General features: G+C 38.9%; 1 protein-coding gene across 1 annotated transcript in view; it reads right to left on the reverse strand.

Annotated features, from left to right (window-relative positions):
• The window catches only part of LOC148070190 (guanine nucleotide-binding protein G(i) subunit alpha-2-like), a 42599-nt gene that overhangs the window by 1928 nt on the left and 25267 nt on the right, over positions 1–15404 (reverse strand). Inside the window, exons 2-6 of the mRNA XM_087801840.1 lie at positions 8081–8123; positions 4652–4793; positions 3068–3228; positions 1077–1205; positions 57–186 (exon numbers count right to left, since the gene is read on the reverse strand). Coding sequence (XP_087657966.1) covers positions 57–186; positions 1077–1205; positions 3068–3228; positions 4652–4793; positions 8081–8123 — 605 coding nt within the window. The remainder of the gene's footprint in view (positions 1–56; positions 187–1076; positions 1206–3067; positions 3229–4651; positions 4794–8080; positions 8124–15404) is intronic.

A 15404-nucleotide genomic window follows, 5' to 3' on the forward strand; every position in this document is an offset into this window, starting at 1 on the left:
GTCGTGAAGGTCGTGAAGGTCGTGAACCCGGGTCGACCCGAGACACCTCGACTCACCATCTCCTCGTCCTCGGCCAGCACCAGGTCGTACGCGCTCATGGCTACGCAGAAGATGATGGCCGTGACGCCCTCGAAACAATGGATCCACTTCTTCCTCTCGGAGCGTTGACCTCCGACATCAAACATCCTGGACACACACACACACAAGTGCACACACACACACGAAATCACAGGCACACCAACACCCAAAAAACACAACGACAGACACAACAACAGAAATACACACACAAATGCACACAAAGACACAAAAATATAATAAAAGAGACACACACACAATGACAGACACATACGTACACACAACAACGGAAATACACACATAAAGACACAAAAAAAAATAACACAAAGACACGCACATAAACGAAACACACACAGATAAACACCCACATAAAACAGACATACACGGACGGACACAAAAACAGACACAAAGAGAGACAGACACAGAAATGCGCATGGAAAAACACACACAGAGAAACAAGAACACACACAGATGTGCACGCACATACGGACATGTACACACACACAGAAACACAGGCCAACACACAACGATAGACACATACACACAAAAACAGAAATACACGCACAAATGCACACAGACACAAAAACAGAGACACGGACAAAGACACGCACAGAAACGAAAAAACACACAGATAAACACCCACATAAAACAGACCCACACAAAAAGACACATGCACACACAGAGACACACACACAGACACATAGAGACAGACACAGAAACATGCACAGAAAAATGTGCACAGAGACACATGAACACACACACAAACACAGACAGAGACACCCCCAGACACATGGAGACACACACACACAGAGACACAAACATAGAGACACATATACACACAAACAAATACAGGCAAACACACAGAGACACACACACACACAGACACAGAGACAAACACACACAGACGGAGACAAACACACAAAAACACAGACACACACATGTTAGAATCTTCTCTACTAAAGGACGATCAACATGCAGGTCCATCAGGTTCCAGGACGTACTTGAAGTGCAGGTCTTTGAAGGTGAAGTGAGTCTCCACGATGCCGGTGGTCTTCACTCGGGTCCTCAGGACGTCCTGCTGTGTGGGGATGTAGTCGGGCTTGGCTATCCTCTCCAGGTCGTTCAGGTAACTGAGTCACGACACAAAACACACAAGTGTTTGAAAACATCCATCGAGGAAAAAAAAACATTCATTTCATGTTCAGGTCGAGGGGGCAGCGGCAGAAACCAAGAGGTCCGGACTATCCTCTCATCTCCAGGATCTACAATATAAAATATACTACGATACAGACATTACAACATTTTTCAAGGAGGGCCACGAGTGATCTGATGCAGGTCACAACCTCCAAAATAAAAGCTCTTCATCTTCCACCAGTTCAACACCAACTTAAATACTTTTAACGTTCTTTTATTTGATTGACAGGTTAAGAGATTCTGGGCAGAGTGGAATTTACTCGATGCCTGCTGTCGTTTGATACGTGTGTGTGTGTGTGTGTGTGTGTGTGTGTGTGTGTGTGTGTGTGTGTGTGTGTGTGTGTGTGTGTATATATATATTAAGTCCATATTTTTCACAATGTAAATACAAATATTCAAATAAAAATATAAATAATTAAACTGTTATATTCATTTTCAACCAGATCAGATTAAAATTGTCCATAATTTAAAACAAATATAAGATTTAAACTGACTTTATTGAACAATCTGTGTTGTGTTTTTTTTAAAGAGTGTACAGAAGAATGTGTTGAGTTTAAAAACAAGATTGTTACCTCAGTGGACTCAAGGTCGAAGTTTTTATTGATTAAAAAACAAACAATTTAAAGCTTTTTTTAATTCATTGTTTTATTTTTAAACTTTGTTTTCCACTAATTTTAATGACTCAACGTCCCTTTTGTGTCCAATTTTTGTTGTTGTATTTAATTATGTCTGGTTCAGTCAGAAAAATGAAAAAATGAAAGAAGAATATCTGTTTAATGAAAGAAACTTTATTTAAACACAGACCAGAACAAACGCTGGTGTGAGTTCAGAGAGTGAACTGACAAATATTGAACTTCTAATCTTTGTGTGACCAAAGACAGATATGAGAGTTGCACGGTTGCTCCACTCGGTCCTGCTCACGGGCAGGTGTGTCATGCAGGTGTGTGTCGTGAGAGTGTGTGTCGTGAGAGTGTGTGTCGTGCAGGTGTGATGTGCGAGTGTTTGTCGTGCAGGTGTGATGTGCAGGTGTGATGTGCGAGTGTGTGTCGTGCAGGTGTGTCGTGCAGGTGTGTGTCGTGCAGGTGTATCGTGCAGGTGTGTGTCGTGCAGGTGTATCGTGCAGGTGTGTGTCGTGCAGGTGTATCGTGCAGGTGTGTGTCGTGCAGGTGTATCGTGCAGGTGTATCGTGCAGGTGTATCGTGCAGGTGTGTAGTGCAGGTGTGTCGTGCAGGTGTGTCGTGCAGGTGTGATGTGCGAGTGTGTGTCGTGCAGGTGTGTGTCGTGCAGGTGTGTGTCGTGCAGGTGTGTGTCGTGCAGGTGTGTGTCCTGCAGGTGTGTGTCGTGCAGGTGTGTGTCGTGCAGGTGTGTTGTGAGAGTGTGTCGTGCAGGTGTGTGTCGTGCACGTGTGTCGTGCACGTGTGTCGTGCACGTGTGTCGTGCACGTGTGTCGTGCAGGTGTGTTGTGAGAGTGTGTCGTGCAGGTGTGTGTCGTGCACGTGTGTCGTGCAGGTGTGTGTCCTGCAGGTGTGTTGTGAGAGTGTGTCGTGCAGGTGTGTGTCGTGCACGTGTGTCGTGCAGGTGTGTGTCGTGCAGGTGTGTGTCGTGCAGGTGTGTCGTGCAGGTGTGTGTCGTGCAGGTGTGTGTCGTGCAGGTGTGTGTCGTGCAGGTGTGTGTCGTGCAGGTGTGTGTCGTGCAGGTGTGTGTCGTGCAGGTGTGTGTCCTGCAGGTGTGTGTCGTGCAGGTGTGTCATGCAGGTGTGTTGTGAGAGTGTGTCGTGCAGGTGTGTTGTTGGACTCACTAGGCTGCAGAGTCGTTGATCTGATACTCTCGGGCGCGTGTGAAGCAGCTCTGGACTCCACTGTCGGACCACAGCCGGTGGATGACGTTGGACAGATCCTCGGGCAGAACTCCTTGTTCCTCCGCGGCGGCCGACAGAGCGAAGAGTTGACGGGCGTCGTCCTGTCAATCATTGTTGACCTCTTGTTAGTCAATGAAGGTAACCATTCATCTTTACATTTAAATACTTCCTTGTGTATTTTAAACTATTAAATAATAAATCACGAGAAAGGGTTTTACTGTCATTTGTTACTTTAAAAGCTCGTTAGAGGATCAGACATGAACTTTGTGGTTTATAAATCATAAAAAAGGGGAAGGAAATAATAAGGGGGCGTGGCCTCAGTGCTGCGTCTGAGAGGAAGTGGAGCGTGACGTGACATTTGTACAATAATTGAGATGAATAGAAGAGGACACGGTTCGACAAACAAAGTTCTTTTAAATGTGAGCCTGGAATGTTTAAAAAAAAACAAAAAACATATGAGGTATGTTGAAATGCGCAATGATTCAGGTGAGTGTAGCAACAATGTCCACCACTAGAGGGAGCTGCCGGCAGGAAAGGCTGAAAGTTGTTCCTCATGAGAGCTACTTTTAATGAAGTCAAAAATAATGTAGCTACTACAAAAATGAAAAACATGTATTAATTTGCTAATACACCGAGAATTACTGTACACTTATGATGTATGTACATGTATAACAGATTTTTCTATTGCTTATTTTTTGTGTTATCTTATTTCATTCTTTTATTTTGTACTGACACGACCAACAATTTGATGTTGTTTTACATTATTAGCAATAAAAAATCTAAAATAATCTAATATTACACAACAAAATGAAGTATATTCATTTTTATCACAACCTGACTTTAGTACTGAATGAATCCTTTGACTCATGTGAGTCAACAAATCACAACATGTCATTAGTTTAATCTTCCAATCATGAAATCCGATTTTCCGGTTTTGATTGACAGCTGGCTGATCCAATTAACTCTTACTGTGGCTCCAAATCATGAGCCGGACCTATTGGTTTATCGTAGTGTTTTCTGTGGCCGTGCAGTGTCAATAAAGTTGTAATTGTACTTGTATCAATAGATTAAAATACCAAAACGAAAGGTCAGCAGAAAAAAAACATCGAACTACTTGCCCTGTACATTAATCAAGTAACATGGATGTCGATTTATTTAAATGTGATATTAAAAAACAATCTTTGTGATCGACTGGAAGATCCACGTATTGATCTATCGACACTAAAGTAAAGATTTCTTGTTGTCAATAAATCATTTTCTGCCTGTGGTACCGTAGGTCCGGTCGAATTATAACCCTTGAAATGTCAATTTAAAGTCTCTTGAAGTGAGAGAACAGATGATATACTGTACATTAACACATCATTGTTGCATCATCACAACACACACATGTTCAACTACTCTCCCAGTTTTAACTGGATCCATGTTGACGATAGGAAGTACTTCTCGGATCGTGTTCACCTTAAAAAACGGATTATACCGCGACATAAATAATGTCATTATCTTGACCGGCGGGGCCAGACGTACCGCTCTGGCAGGGTCTTCGTAATTGATCTTGAGGTTGGCCATGGCTTTGATGATGGCCATAATGGACTGGATTGTGTTGCTGTAGACGACCGCTCTGTACTGCTTACACTCCTCTTCTGAGTATCCGTCCTCGTGGATGATCCTGGAAACAGACCGGAGAAAACCCGGTTAAAGATCCAAAGGTGTATTTTTTTAATTAAACTGTTACCTTCAGACACTAGTACATTAAATATCTAACAAATAGTTGTGGTTTTTCACTCCATCTGTTCTTCCCTCACTCGTGAACCAGACTGAGGTGATGAGGCGATATATATACCAGTCTCTCTTTTATCTCTGGGCTCGACGCCACGGAATGAAAAATGTGAAAATGTCGGCACGGGTTGGCCGCCCGAGAGCCGGAGGCCAGAGCTGCTGGCCTCGAGTCCAAACAGAACCTTTTCTCCCCCGACTTGTCATCGACCACAGTCCCGCCACCAGAATGCTTAATGAGTGTTTGACTCGACTGGACCTGGTTTAAATGCCAGCGCGGAGCAGCAACAGCAGCACAAATATCGCCGCAAAAAGATCATTGATTCCAATCAAAAGTGTTTCAATGACGCAGATATTTTCACATCAAAAGGTGATTAAACAAATAATTAACATTTTCTATATTTAAGTTGTATAGTATTGACATTTTAAAGATGCCGGATCAGAATATTTAGTGGTTGAATATCACATTTGAAATGTTTAAAACTTGACTCTGAAGCATAGAATTATATATATTTAAATCATTTAATTCAATGATTTCTATGTTGAAAGGTTGCATTTATGTTCATTGAATAAATTAATTAAATTAAAATAAATACATAGAGTATAACTAAGAAACACTGAATTTAAAACACTATAAATATACAAAATACTGAACTTGGAACATTCTTTTTTGAATAATTGAATGTGTAAAATAAACTATTGAATTATTTAGTTCAATGATTCAAAATTCTAATTCAACCTTTCAATATAGACATTTTTAAATTCAATAACTTGGATAAAAACAAACCCAACCTTTCAGTATGGAAATTATTATATTATATACAAGTAATTAGATAATGATTTAACAATTCTTAATTTAATTATTCAAAACAATAAATCAATGCTTTTAAACAACACAATTCAATATGTAACTTTTTTTGTTGTATTATTTAAAATTAAACCGTCGTGGATTTAAAGCCTGAAACTTCTCATCGTTCCTTGGTTTTCACTTGAAACTTAAAGGGTTTAAAACATTCTCAAAATGTCAAAACGATGATTTGTTATAATTAAAGGTATGTCAGATAAAAAAAATAATTTATTTTTCTCACATGACACCCTTGTGATCGCATGACGCACACAGTGTGCAAATGACACATAAACTGCTCAAATTAAAATTAATAAATGACCATTTTAGTGACAGAATGACCACTTGAATGATCATAAGACATGAATAATGTAACAGTAGTAAAAAGTAAATATAAAAAATATCTTCTTTAATCAGCAGGAAAATTACTACAGATGTAATTAAACAATTTACAATTGATTGTATGTGAACTTGTGATTGTATGTTAGTGATGAGCACAAAACACATGTACAACTTTACAGAAAACATATGAAAAACTGTTAAAAACTCATCAGTCCATATAATCCTGGAGTCATCTCAGCTCCACTCACTTGAGTTTTTAATGGCGGTGAAAATAGTCTTCGTGCACAGAAACAGCCGAGAGAGAACATTCAATAGAAAAATGATTTGAATGAAAAAGCCATCATTTCTGAAACCATTTCCTGACACGTCGATGACATCTTTTTCAGGGCGACTTCTCACACCATTACATGAACCAGAGAGAAGCGTTTTCAACCTTCTTAATATAGCATTAAACCCCATCATTATTTCTGCATCTCCCAGAGTCTAATCCTCCCCTTTTTTACAACTATATCAGCCAAGATGTTCGTGAAAATACCTTCTATTTAGAAATGTGTCATTTATTAGAATTTAATTTAACCACTGCACGTTGATGTGATTCAATTTCTTGTTGATTTTAACGTCTGGTGCGAAGAAAGGTTCATTTGTTCGGGTGAATATGAGGACAAGAAGAAACGTGGTTTAAGAGCCAATATCTTGATACTTTCTATGTTACTTCCTTAAAAAATACGTTAATTCTACAGCTATTATATTGTACTAAAGAAATGTTTTTCTTGTTAGTCACGTGACACAGTTGAAAAAGAAGAGTATTTACTGTGGTTACAGTTAAAATAAATATTAAGTATGATGAAAATATTAACCGCCTGGACCATGCTGCTCTATACTCTCTCTCTCTCTCTCTTCTTTCCCTTCCATTCCTCCCCTTCTCCGTCTCTCTCCATCCCTCTATCTCTCTTCTCACTCACAGCCATTCTCTGCAGAAGACGGTCCACACAGAGTCCGGTTCTGCTTGAGGTTTTGGCCTTTTTAAAACAAAGTTTCCCCCGTGCTAATGTTGCTCAATGTGATCGGCACGGACCATTTCTGTTTCTCCTTATAAGTGTCTTTAGACAACTGTTATTATTTGACATCGAATTGGAATTATTTCACTATCCATTCAACCTGTTGTGATTTAATAATACTTTTTTTTTTCCTGAAAATGTGCAGTACAGCTAAAAAAAAGTACATGTTTAGCTTTTACTAGAAACAAGAGGTGTTTTTTTTTTTATTTTAAGCTGGCTTAAATAAAAAAAAACTGAAATCTTTTCGTTTAAAAATAGTTGTTTGTTTTAGGGGTGAAACAAGTAGTAGGGGTGACAACTTATAGTAAAAGGTATTTAAATACTTTGACACAAAATTAAAACATGGCATATTTAAGATAATCCTTGCCTTTTTAAAAACAAACCAATTAAAACCTCCAACCAATTCCTTATTATTAAAGAAAGTACTGTTGTGGACTTAACCCGTTAACCTTTAAAATGAAGTGAAATTTCGTGCACGTTTTGGGTATTTGTGACGCTCTAACTATATGTGCTATAGGATACTTAATCTCTTCCGTTATCATACTTTGATTAACATATGGTTCGTATAATGTTTCATGACATGCTTAATTATTTGGGAGAAAAGAAATGTATACATTTTAAAAATCAAAAAAATACTGATATCATCAAATTTCACTATGTATTTTCGAGAAAATTGGTGTTTCTTTTTATATAAAATTCAGTCTTTCTTAAAGTTTTAACGATGGTTCTTCCTGTTCCTCCAAATATTTAATTTAATTTTTTGTTCTATGACGCAACATATTCGACCCTGTGATCCTCGTGTCGAGTGAACATCATGACAAATCCCTTTCTTTACATGTTCTTGACGAGCACCTGGTAAACGGTCAAATAATCCTCCGATCGACTCCGAAGACAAGATGTCAAAAAGATAACAAAAGAAACAAAACAATGACTCACTTCATCTGCTTCACAATGGTGCTCTTTCCTGACTCTCCAGCACCTGCAGAAGGGAAGAAAAACAAGGTTAAAAATACGCTCTCGCGAGGTGCACAATATAAACAATCCATCTCACATCTGGTCACTTGTTGTGCTCGCCTCTCTTAACCTCCATGGCTTTGTTTAGACTCTCGTGATGGATGAGCTCGGGTCTAACGGCAGCGACCTGGCATCTGAGCCTCGGACTACATTTATAAACCAGAGACTTTCATTTTAACTGTCAAGAACCTCTGAATGGAAGAGTCTCGCTCCGACTGAACAAGAGCTTTTCTTATCGACTGCTAAGTGTATTCTCCTCTGCCATCGGGCCCCCGGGGAGCTCATCTGTGCGCACACACACACACACACACACACACAAACACACACACACACACACAGTGGCCCCGAGGTGTCTGTCAGCCGGGCCCGGCGTTTGAACTTGATCAAGTCCCACCGAGATGAACCTCAAAATACCTCGGTGCAAAGCTAACGCAGCGAGCACATCCACAGAGACGCCGCCGGGGTTGAGGCGACTCCGTGCACAGATGTCAGCTCCAGATGATGAAAAATAATAAAAAAAAAAAAAAAATAACCTTCTAAACATCAGATGAACTTAATGGGAGGGGCTTATGACAAAGAAAGCAGCTCATTGGTTGAAGTTGGACCTTCACAAACGTTGTTTTTTCAGTGACCGTGTCGTGTCAATAAAGTTGTAAATGAACATGTATCAATAGAATAAAATACAATAGTCAACAGACAAAAATGTTATATTTTACAAGTATAATCTGAGTGATGAGTGTCTCTACTCTCTGGACAGAAAACATCTAAATATGTTTTAGTTTGCCTCGAGGTTAATGCTTTTTTTTTTTTTTAACTTTCTCAGAGCCATGTTGTCGCCATTTAATAATATCTAAGTGATAAAGTACTTGTTTTTAATTTAACGGTCCCCAGTTTAACATGATGTCTCTTTTAAGGACATAATAAACATGCATGTGACGCTCGAAGGGTCGTTCTCAGCATCATCAATGGGAGAAACTGTTTGTGTTTCGTATCAAACTTTAATGTCAGATGCATTACTTAGATGGTCAGTCACAAGGTCCACCAGGAACTCTAATGTATTACACGCGTATCCATTAGTAACCAGGGGTTGCATTATATAAATACAGAAGCAGGAACACGGTGCATGAATGCCAAAGGCTTCATTTCATATTACTTTATAAAAACACAAAATGTTTTCAAATAACTTCAAAAGAATCATGAATTATGTCACATCATGAAAAAACAAGTGAATTAGAGGTTACTTGTGCAAGGCTAACTTGAGGACAGTTGGCTTAAATGAAAAGGCTCAATAAATAAATCTACTAAATGTCTAAAAACAACACAATGAAAACAATTTGGCACCAGAGTCACATCAAAACTGATAAAATACTTGTAAATTATCAGATTTATGTTCTGATTAAACCTTCAAAACATGCGGAAAAACCCAGATCAAACCAAATGTATTCAATTTACACTAGTAACTGTTCCTGAAATATCAGCTGATATACGATCTTATATTTCTGGGTAACTACATAAAACATACAGATTACATAACCTCCGCAACTCCATGGGGTTCTGGGGACAATTTTCGTTTCAAAAAACATCCAATACGAACTTAAACCCACAAGTTCCTTTTTTTTAATCCAAAGCTCTTTACGTAGACATTCATGTGGTGCTGATGGAAAAGAACAGACTGTCTTTTAGTTTTAACCAGTTTTCATTTAAATTAAAACGCTGTGTTTTTAATAACCAATGTAGAAGAGAATGCAACAACCAAAATCAAAAACCTTTTTATGTCTGATTCTTCAGATTATGGTACTTTTTTTCTCCAAATGACTCATGTCAGAAATGTTCCTAAAAGACAAAGAAGACATTCCATGTAAATAAATAATGTTCTGAAGCATTCACAACTGCACCCGAGTACATGACCTACGATTGAACCTGCTCTTGTCATGCATCTCTCGGGTTCATAGATAAACATCAAGATACAGTGAACTGTTTAATCTTGACAATCCTGAAGTCACCAAAGCCCAGCTTTACAACGTGAAACAACAATGTGCTTCACAGTCTATTGTTTTGTGGAAAGATTAGCATGATTTTGTGAACAATGTATATTTATATATATATATATATATATATATATTTTGATTGACAAAAGCTACAAGCTTTTTTAATCTTTATACTTAGATTGTGTAATCTTGTTCTTTCTCTTTATTTCTCTTGTTCTTGTTTTTATTTTTATTTTTATGAATAATTGCTGTATTGCTGTGTCTAATTGGGGAAAAAACGATTTCTCAAAGGAGACCTCCTGAGGGATCAATAAAGTTCTACCTAACCTAACCTTTAAATATGGCGACAATCAAATGAGGTTTGTGGAGTCAAACACACAAAGAAGACATTCTTGTCGTGAAAAGATATTATCAGATATTATCTTGCAGTTTCAACAAAGACGTTATTATAAATAATTTGTGGAAAATCCACAACAAACCGGATTAAAACCCACAAACTACAGATGAAAAAAACTTTTGTGTCTTCTGTTAACGGCTTTGCAAGTCACTGTGATCTTCTTTTTTTTATCTTAATAAACGAGGATAGTACACATAAATGAGGATTTGTTGGACAGTGACACCATCCATGGATTAAACCCGCTCTAAACCCTAGCTACGCCCAAATGTCGTAGCCGTGAAAGAATGTAAGGATGTTTAACACGCCTAGTCCTAGTGTGCATTATTTAGAAGCTAACAAATCTTTCCGCCGCGTCGTCAACATCGAGCGAATTGGAATCAATTTCAGGCCTGACGCGAGTAAAGCCTTAAATAGATTCTCTACTACAACAACGGTTACATGCTTGTCCGTGGTCGACTTCTGCTTTATTGCTCGTTCTCTGACGGAGAAGTTCCGTCTTCACGCCACAAAGATTTGCAGCATCGCAGTGATGATGGTTTGTTTCACGCTTTAATTTGAAGCGTGCGCACAGAGGAAGTAAGCCACTTATTTTCTGCCGTTTTTTTTCTTTTGTCAGAACTCCAGGCACGTTGCAACAGATATTGAGGAACCATTTCTTTGGTCAGAGCTACTCAGATGTGGCAATCAAGTCTTGTGACCAGACACGTGCCACTTCCTGTTCGCAGCCACTTTCAAGGCTGAGCTGGAACACACACCCTTTCTCTGCACTTAACAGACATGAGCTCCCACGCACAGCCGTCCGTTCGAGAGGATCTCGTACTCCTTCGACAGATGGCGACGATGCCTGGGGCAAAGACGAGGTCTTGGACGAGAAGAGTGAAAGTGTCGCCGCAGCATAAAATGGCCATTTCTGACACAGATCGTAGATAAGGGCTGGAAGATATATCGAAAAAAATATCGATATCGCGATATTGGCACGTGCGATATGCATATCAAAAAGACGTGCATGAATTTATACTTTCTTATTGTATAAATCAAGCATTAAATGTGCACTTTGACCCATCAGTGTTCTGTAAAGTTGTCAATTTGTACTTCTATGTCTCGTTGTCGTTTACGTCTCCGTCCGTCTGTTAACTGTGCGGCACAGCTTGCTAGACTCGGTTGCTATGGCGACGCGTCTTGCCGCTGATTAATCAGTATATACACGGAAGTATGACTAACTTATGATCTACTCAAACACGAGTAATCCAGTCACTTGTCTCTTTCAACCCCCTTTGCTAAAGCAACGTATTGTACATGCTTTTTATGTCGTCTCAGTTGTTTTCAGCGTTTTTATAAGATCGCGGAACTTCCAAACAAGTGTAAACCTGTCCATCTTCGCCGTATGCTTATGAGCTAAGTTGTAAGCGTCATGTCATTTATGAAAGAAAAACAAAAAGGGAAATATTGCATCGTTTTCCTTCCCTAAACCCCCGGACTTCCCCTACAGTAAGCCCTATCGTAGATTCATATTTTATATATCGATTCCGACTTGATGTTTGAGGCAAGTATGGTGAAAATTTCCTCCTTATTCTATGGTCAGTCTGGACTTTACAGGATATGTTTGAGCTCAGTTAAAAGACACCAAACACCACAAGTAACTGCTTTGTAAAGTAAAAGAAGAAGTGCTTTTATCACGACCAACATTCTTGAGTGGGAGATGAGAGACAGTGAAACTTCAAACTGATGGATTCGTCAATGTACTACTCAAAATTTTAAAAAGTATCAGCCATGAAGAGTTAGAATTTGAACCTCAACAGGTCGCAACACATTAGCCAACCAGAGCCCAGGTTTTACGGCGACATAAGATCGATCAAGAGGAATAAATATTGATCCACCCCTTGCCATTTCATCATTTTCATTTATTTTCTGCGAGAGCTCTCAAAGCGAAGCACAGGCTGTTGCCTCAGAGGAACTAATACCAAAAAGAGGAGCCATGTTCGTGGTGTCAAAGTTCTTCGGTTTTTAAAAGGCCAGACGTGGACCAAACAACTATCTTTTGCAAATTCTGTCGCGCTAATGAGTTTAGCCGGCGGTGGCAACACTTGCAATCTGCTTCACCACCTTAGTCGAAAACACGTTTTAGGGTACCAGGAGTTCTAGAGAACCCTCAACATCCGAAGCTCCATCTGCAAGTAGCAGACGTCCATTCAAGACGCAAGCAGTGGGTCGAGATAACGGACACAATCACATTCCACCTTGACAAGGATATGGCAATAAACGGCTGTAAATACCGTAGATGATAATGATGGTTAACTGCTCTGATGATGCAAACTATGTTCAATAAAAATGTTCTATTTCGACTGCAACCGTTGTCATTCTCATCTTTAACATAAATACTGCCACCATATTGGCAACCATACATTGAGGGGGTCATGCTTTTACCGGTGTCTGGACATGAAAAAAACATGATACAGTTCTTACAGTAAAACAGCATATTTAAGGCGATCAACTGCAGTGATTATATTCTTACTAATTCAGTCTTTCAGTTTTATCTTGACCTTTAAAGTATATACTTTATTGAATATTGTTTTGATTGTTTAAGCGCTTTGTGACCCTGGTCTGGAAAAGCGCTATAGAAATAAAAATTACTTACTTAGTTTTCACTCAATATCCAAATTATATCTTAACCTAACAACTGGATGCTGTTTAAAGCTGACAATTGCCAAACATTTGAGTTTTCTAAAGAAGTTTGTTGCAGACTAATAAAACTGTGAAACCAGTTTTAAGATCATTTCACCTGTGGCGAGCTAAAGAGGGTCGTCAGAACATCCCCATTTTCAGCAGGCAAAGAGTCTCTGAAAAATGTCTGCATGCATAAGACCAGAAATTCCACACAATATATCAAACGTAAGGCAACCAATGGTAGCAAAATTTTGCTATGTACGGGCCGTTGTTTATTTAATTGTTGAGTGTCTTAAACATACTTATAAAATTGATGTGTTTCTGTATTTTCTTACCGGCTGGAAAGAATGCGTAGCAATCAAAAATCTCATGAACATGAAATTAACATTACAGTATTTGTTAAAAAGGGATTCTTTTTGTCAGAAACACAAGTTTGAGATGGATAAAATCTTCTATCTAGAGTCATATTCGGCTACTGTGGAAACCAGTAAAGATGCTTATCTTTTAATTAGTAAGAAAAACACATTTCTTTTTTCATACAACGGCTGATATTTCATAACCCGTCATCTTCAGCTCCTGCTTTCTTAGGGAACAAACACAGGTAACAGAACTGTGTTGTGGATTTTGTCTGAAAAAGGTATTAAAAAAAACTTTACTCCGCTCACTCAACCGGACTCACAAGAAAATCTTTTCTGTGACCGTCTAGTGTCAATACATTTGTAATTATTGTTCTTTGGGTCAAGTACTATGATTGACACCCACACAAGTTTAAAAAAACAAACATTATTATTATTAAAGTGAGCTTCGAATCTGAGGAACAAGAACATGATTTACGAGGGACGGCGGCGTGAGGTGAACAGGGTTCAAAGGTTAAGGGCAAACAGGCACTTTAGAAAGAGAGCTACAGCCTTCAGAGACCCGAAGCCATGCGTCACCGTCAAGGCGACGAATCAACCGTTTAGAACGATGACTGATGCGACCTTGAAAAAAACGGCGACACCGAGCCGGAAGACGAGCGAACGTCGATCTGATTACATCGCGCCTCATAACCGTCCCACGAGGGGTTTGTTGAAAGGCTTCCATCGGGACACATTAGTTCACAGCTCAGTCTGAAGTATCTGCTCCAAAAAATCACAGCGTCAGCGTCGAGTTCTCGCCGAGCTCTCGGAGGCCACCAGGCCCGGGCCAGATGGAGCCGGATTCATAATTCATGTGCATTTCTTGAACTGTGTCAGGGAGAAGGATAAGATAAGGCAGAACCTCCCCCCTTTAAACCGTGCTGTCGAGCCCCAAATAACAGCTGGAGCACTCGCCCACTGGCTAAACAGGAGTTCATCGAACGTTTCTCTTTCACTTCTGCCCTACGACGGCTACACAACTGTACATTTGTGGTGAACATCTGCTGGAAGTTTTTTTTTTTTTTGCTTGACGCGATTCTATGCGATTTTAAGTCCAGCGACGCCAGTGGACTGAAGTGGTCGTGTTTAGCCCGACGGGAGACCACATTTCCCATGAGCACTCGCTAAACGTCGCAAAAAGTTTGTCCTGGTTTGTAGCGACGAAATTTCTGTTTCCAGACTTCCATGATCTCCATGATGTCCATGATATGAGTTATGATGGCTTTGTAAATAACATTACTTTAACTTTATTTTTGTACTATAAACCCCAACACAACCAGCACGATATGTAGCATGTTCACACCATCCCCAAGAACTTTTACAGTGAAAATAAAAATCACACAAAACACCTCAAGTCATTCAACTAGTTTTAAGTTAAGTTATTTTAGTACAAAAATATTATATTACCCAAAACTACCCAGAGCTGCTTTAAATAAATTATGTTTTTTTTTCCAACAAAAAAATCTAAAGAAAAATACCTTCTGATATGAATAAAAAACCTTCTGATATGAGCTGAGATGGATAATGTATCTAGAGAAATAAATATTTAATTTAATTTAATATAAATATTTAGGAGATTAAAACAAAAAAAAAGCACTTTGTTTTTTTCAATACATCTCAAAGAAAAAAAAGAGTTCTGCAATGCTTGAAATATCTCATCACAGATAAAGATTCAGGAACTTGATTCTGTTTGGCAGTCCATTTCACGTGTTGAAATAATGTGTCAAATATCTTTTTAAATACTTGGATATAATTATTTATATTTGGTAAGGCAAGAGTTTTCCAATAAAAAAATCAAT

This window comes from Callionymus lyra, chromosome 10 (genome assembly GCF_982586985.1).
Source record: "Callionymus lyra chromosome 10, fCalLyr1.hap1.1, whole genome shotgun sequence".
Taxonomy (NCBI): domain Eukaryota; kingdom Metazoa; phylum Chordata; class Actinopteri; order Syngnathiformes; family Callionymidae; genus Callionymus; species Callionymus lyra.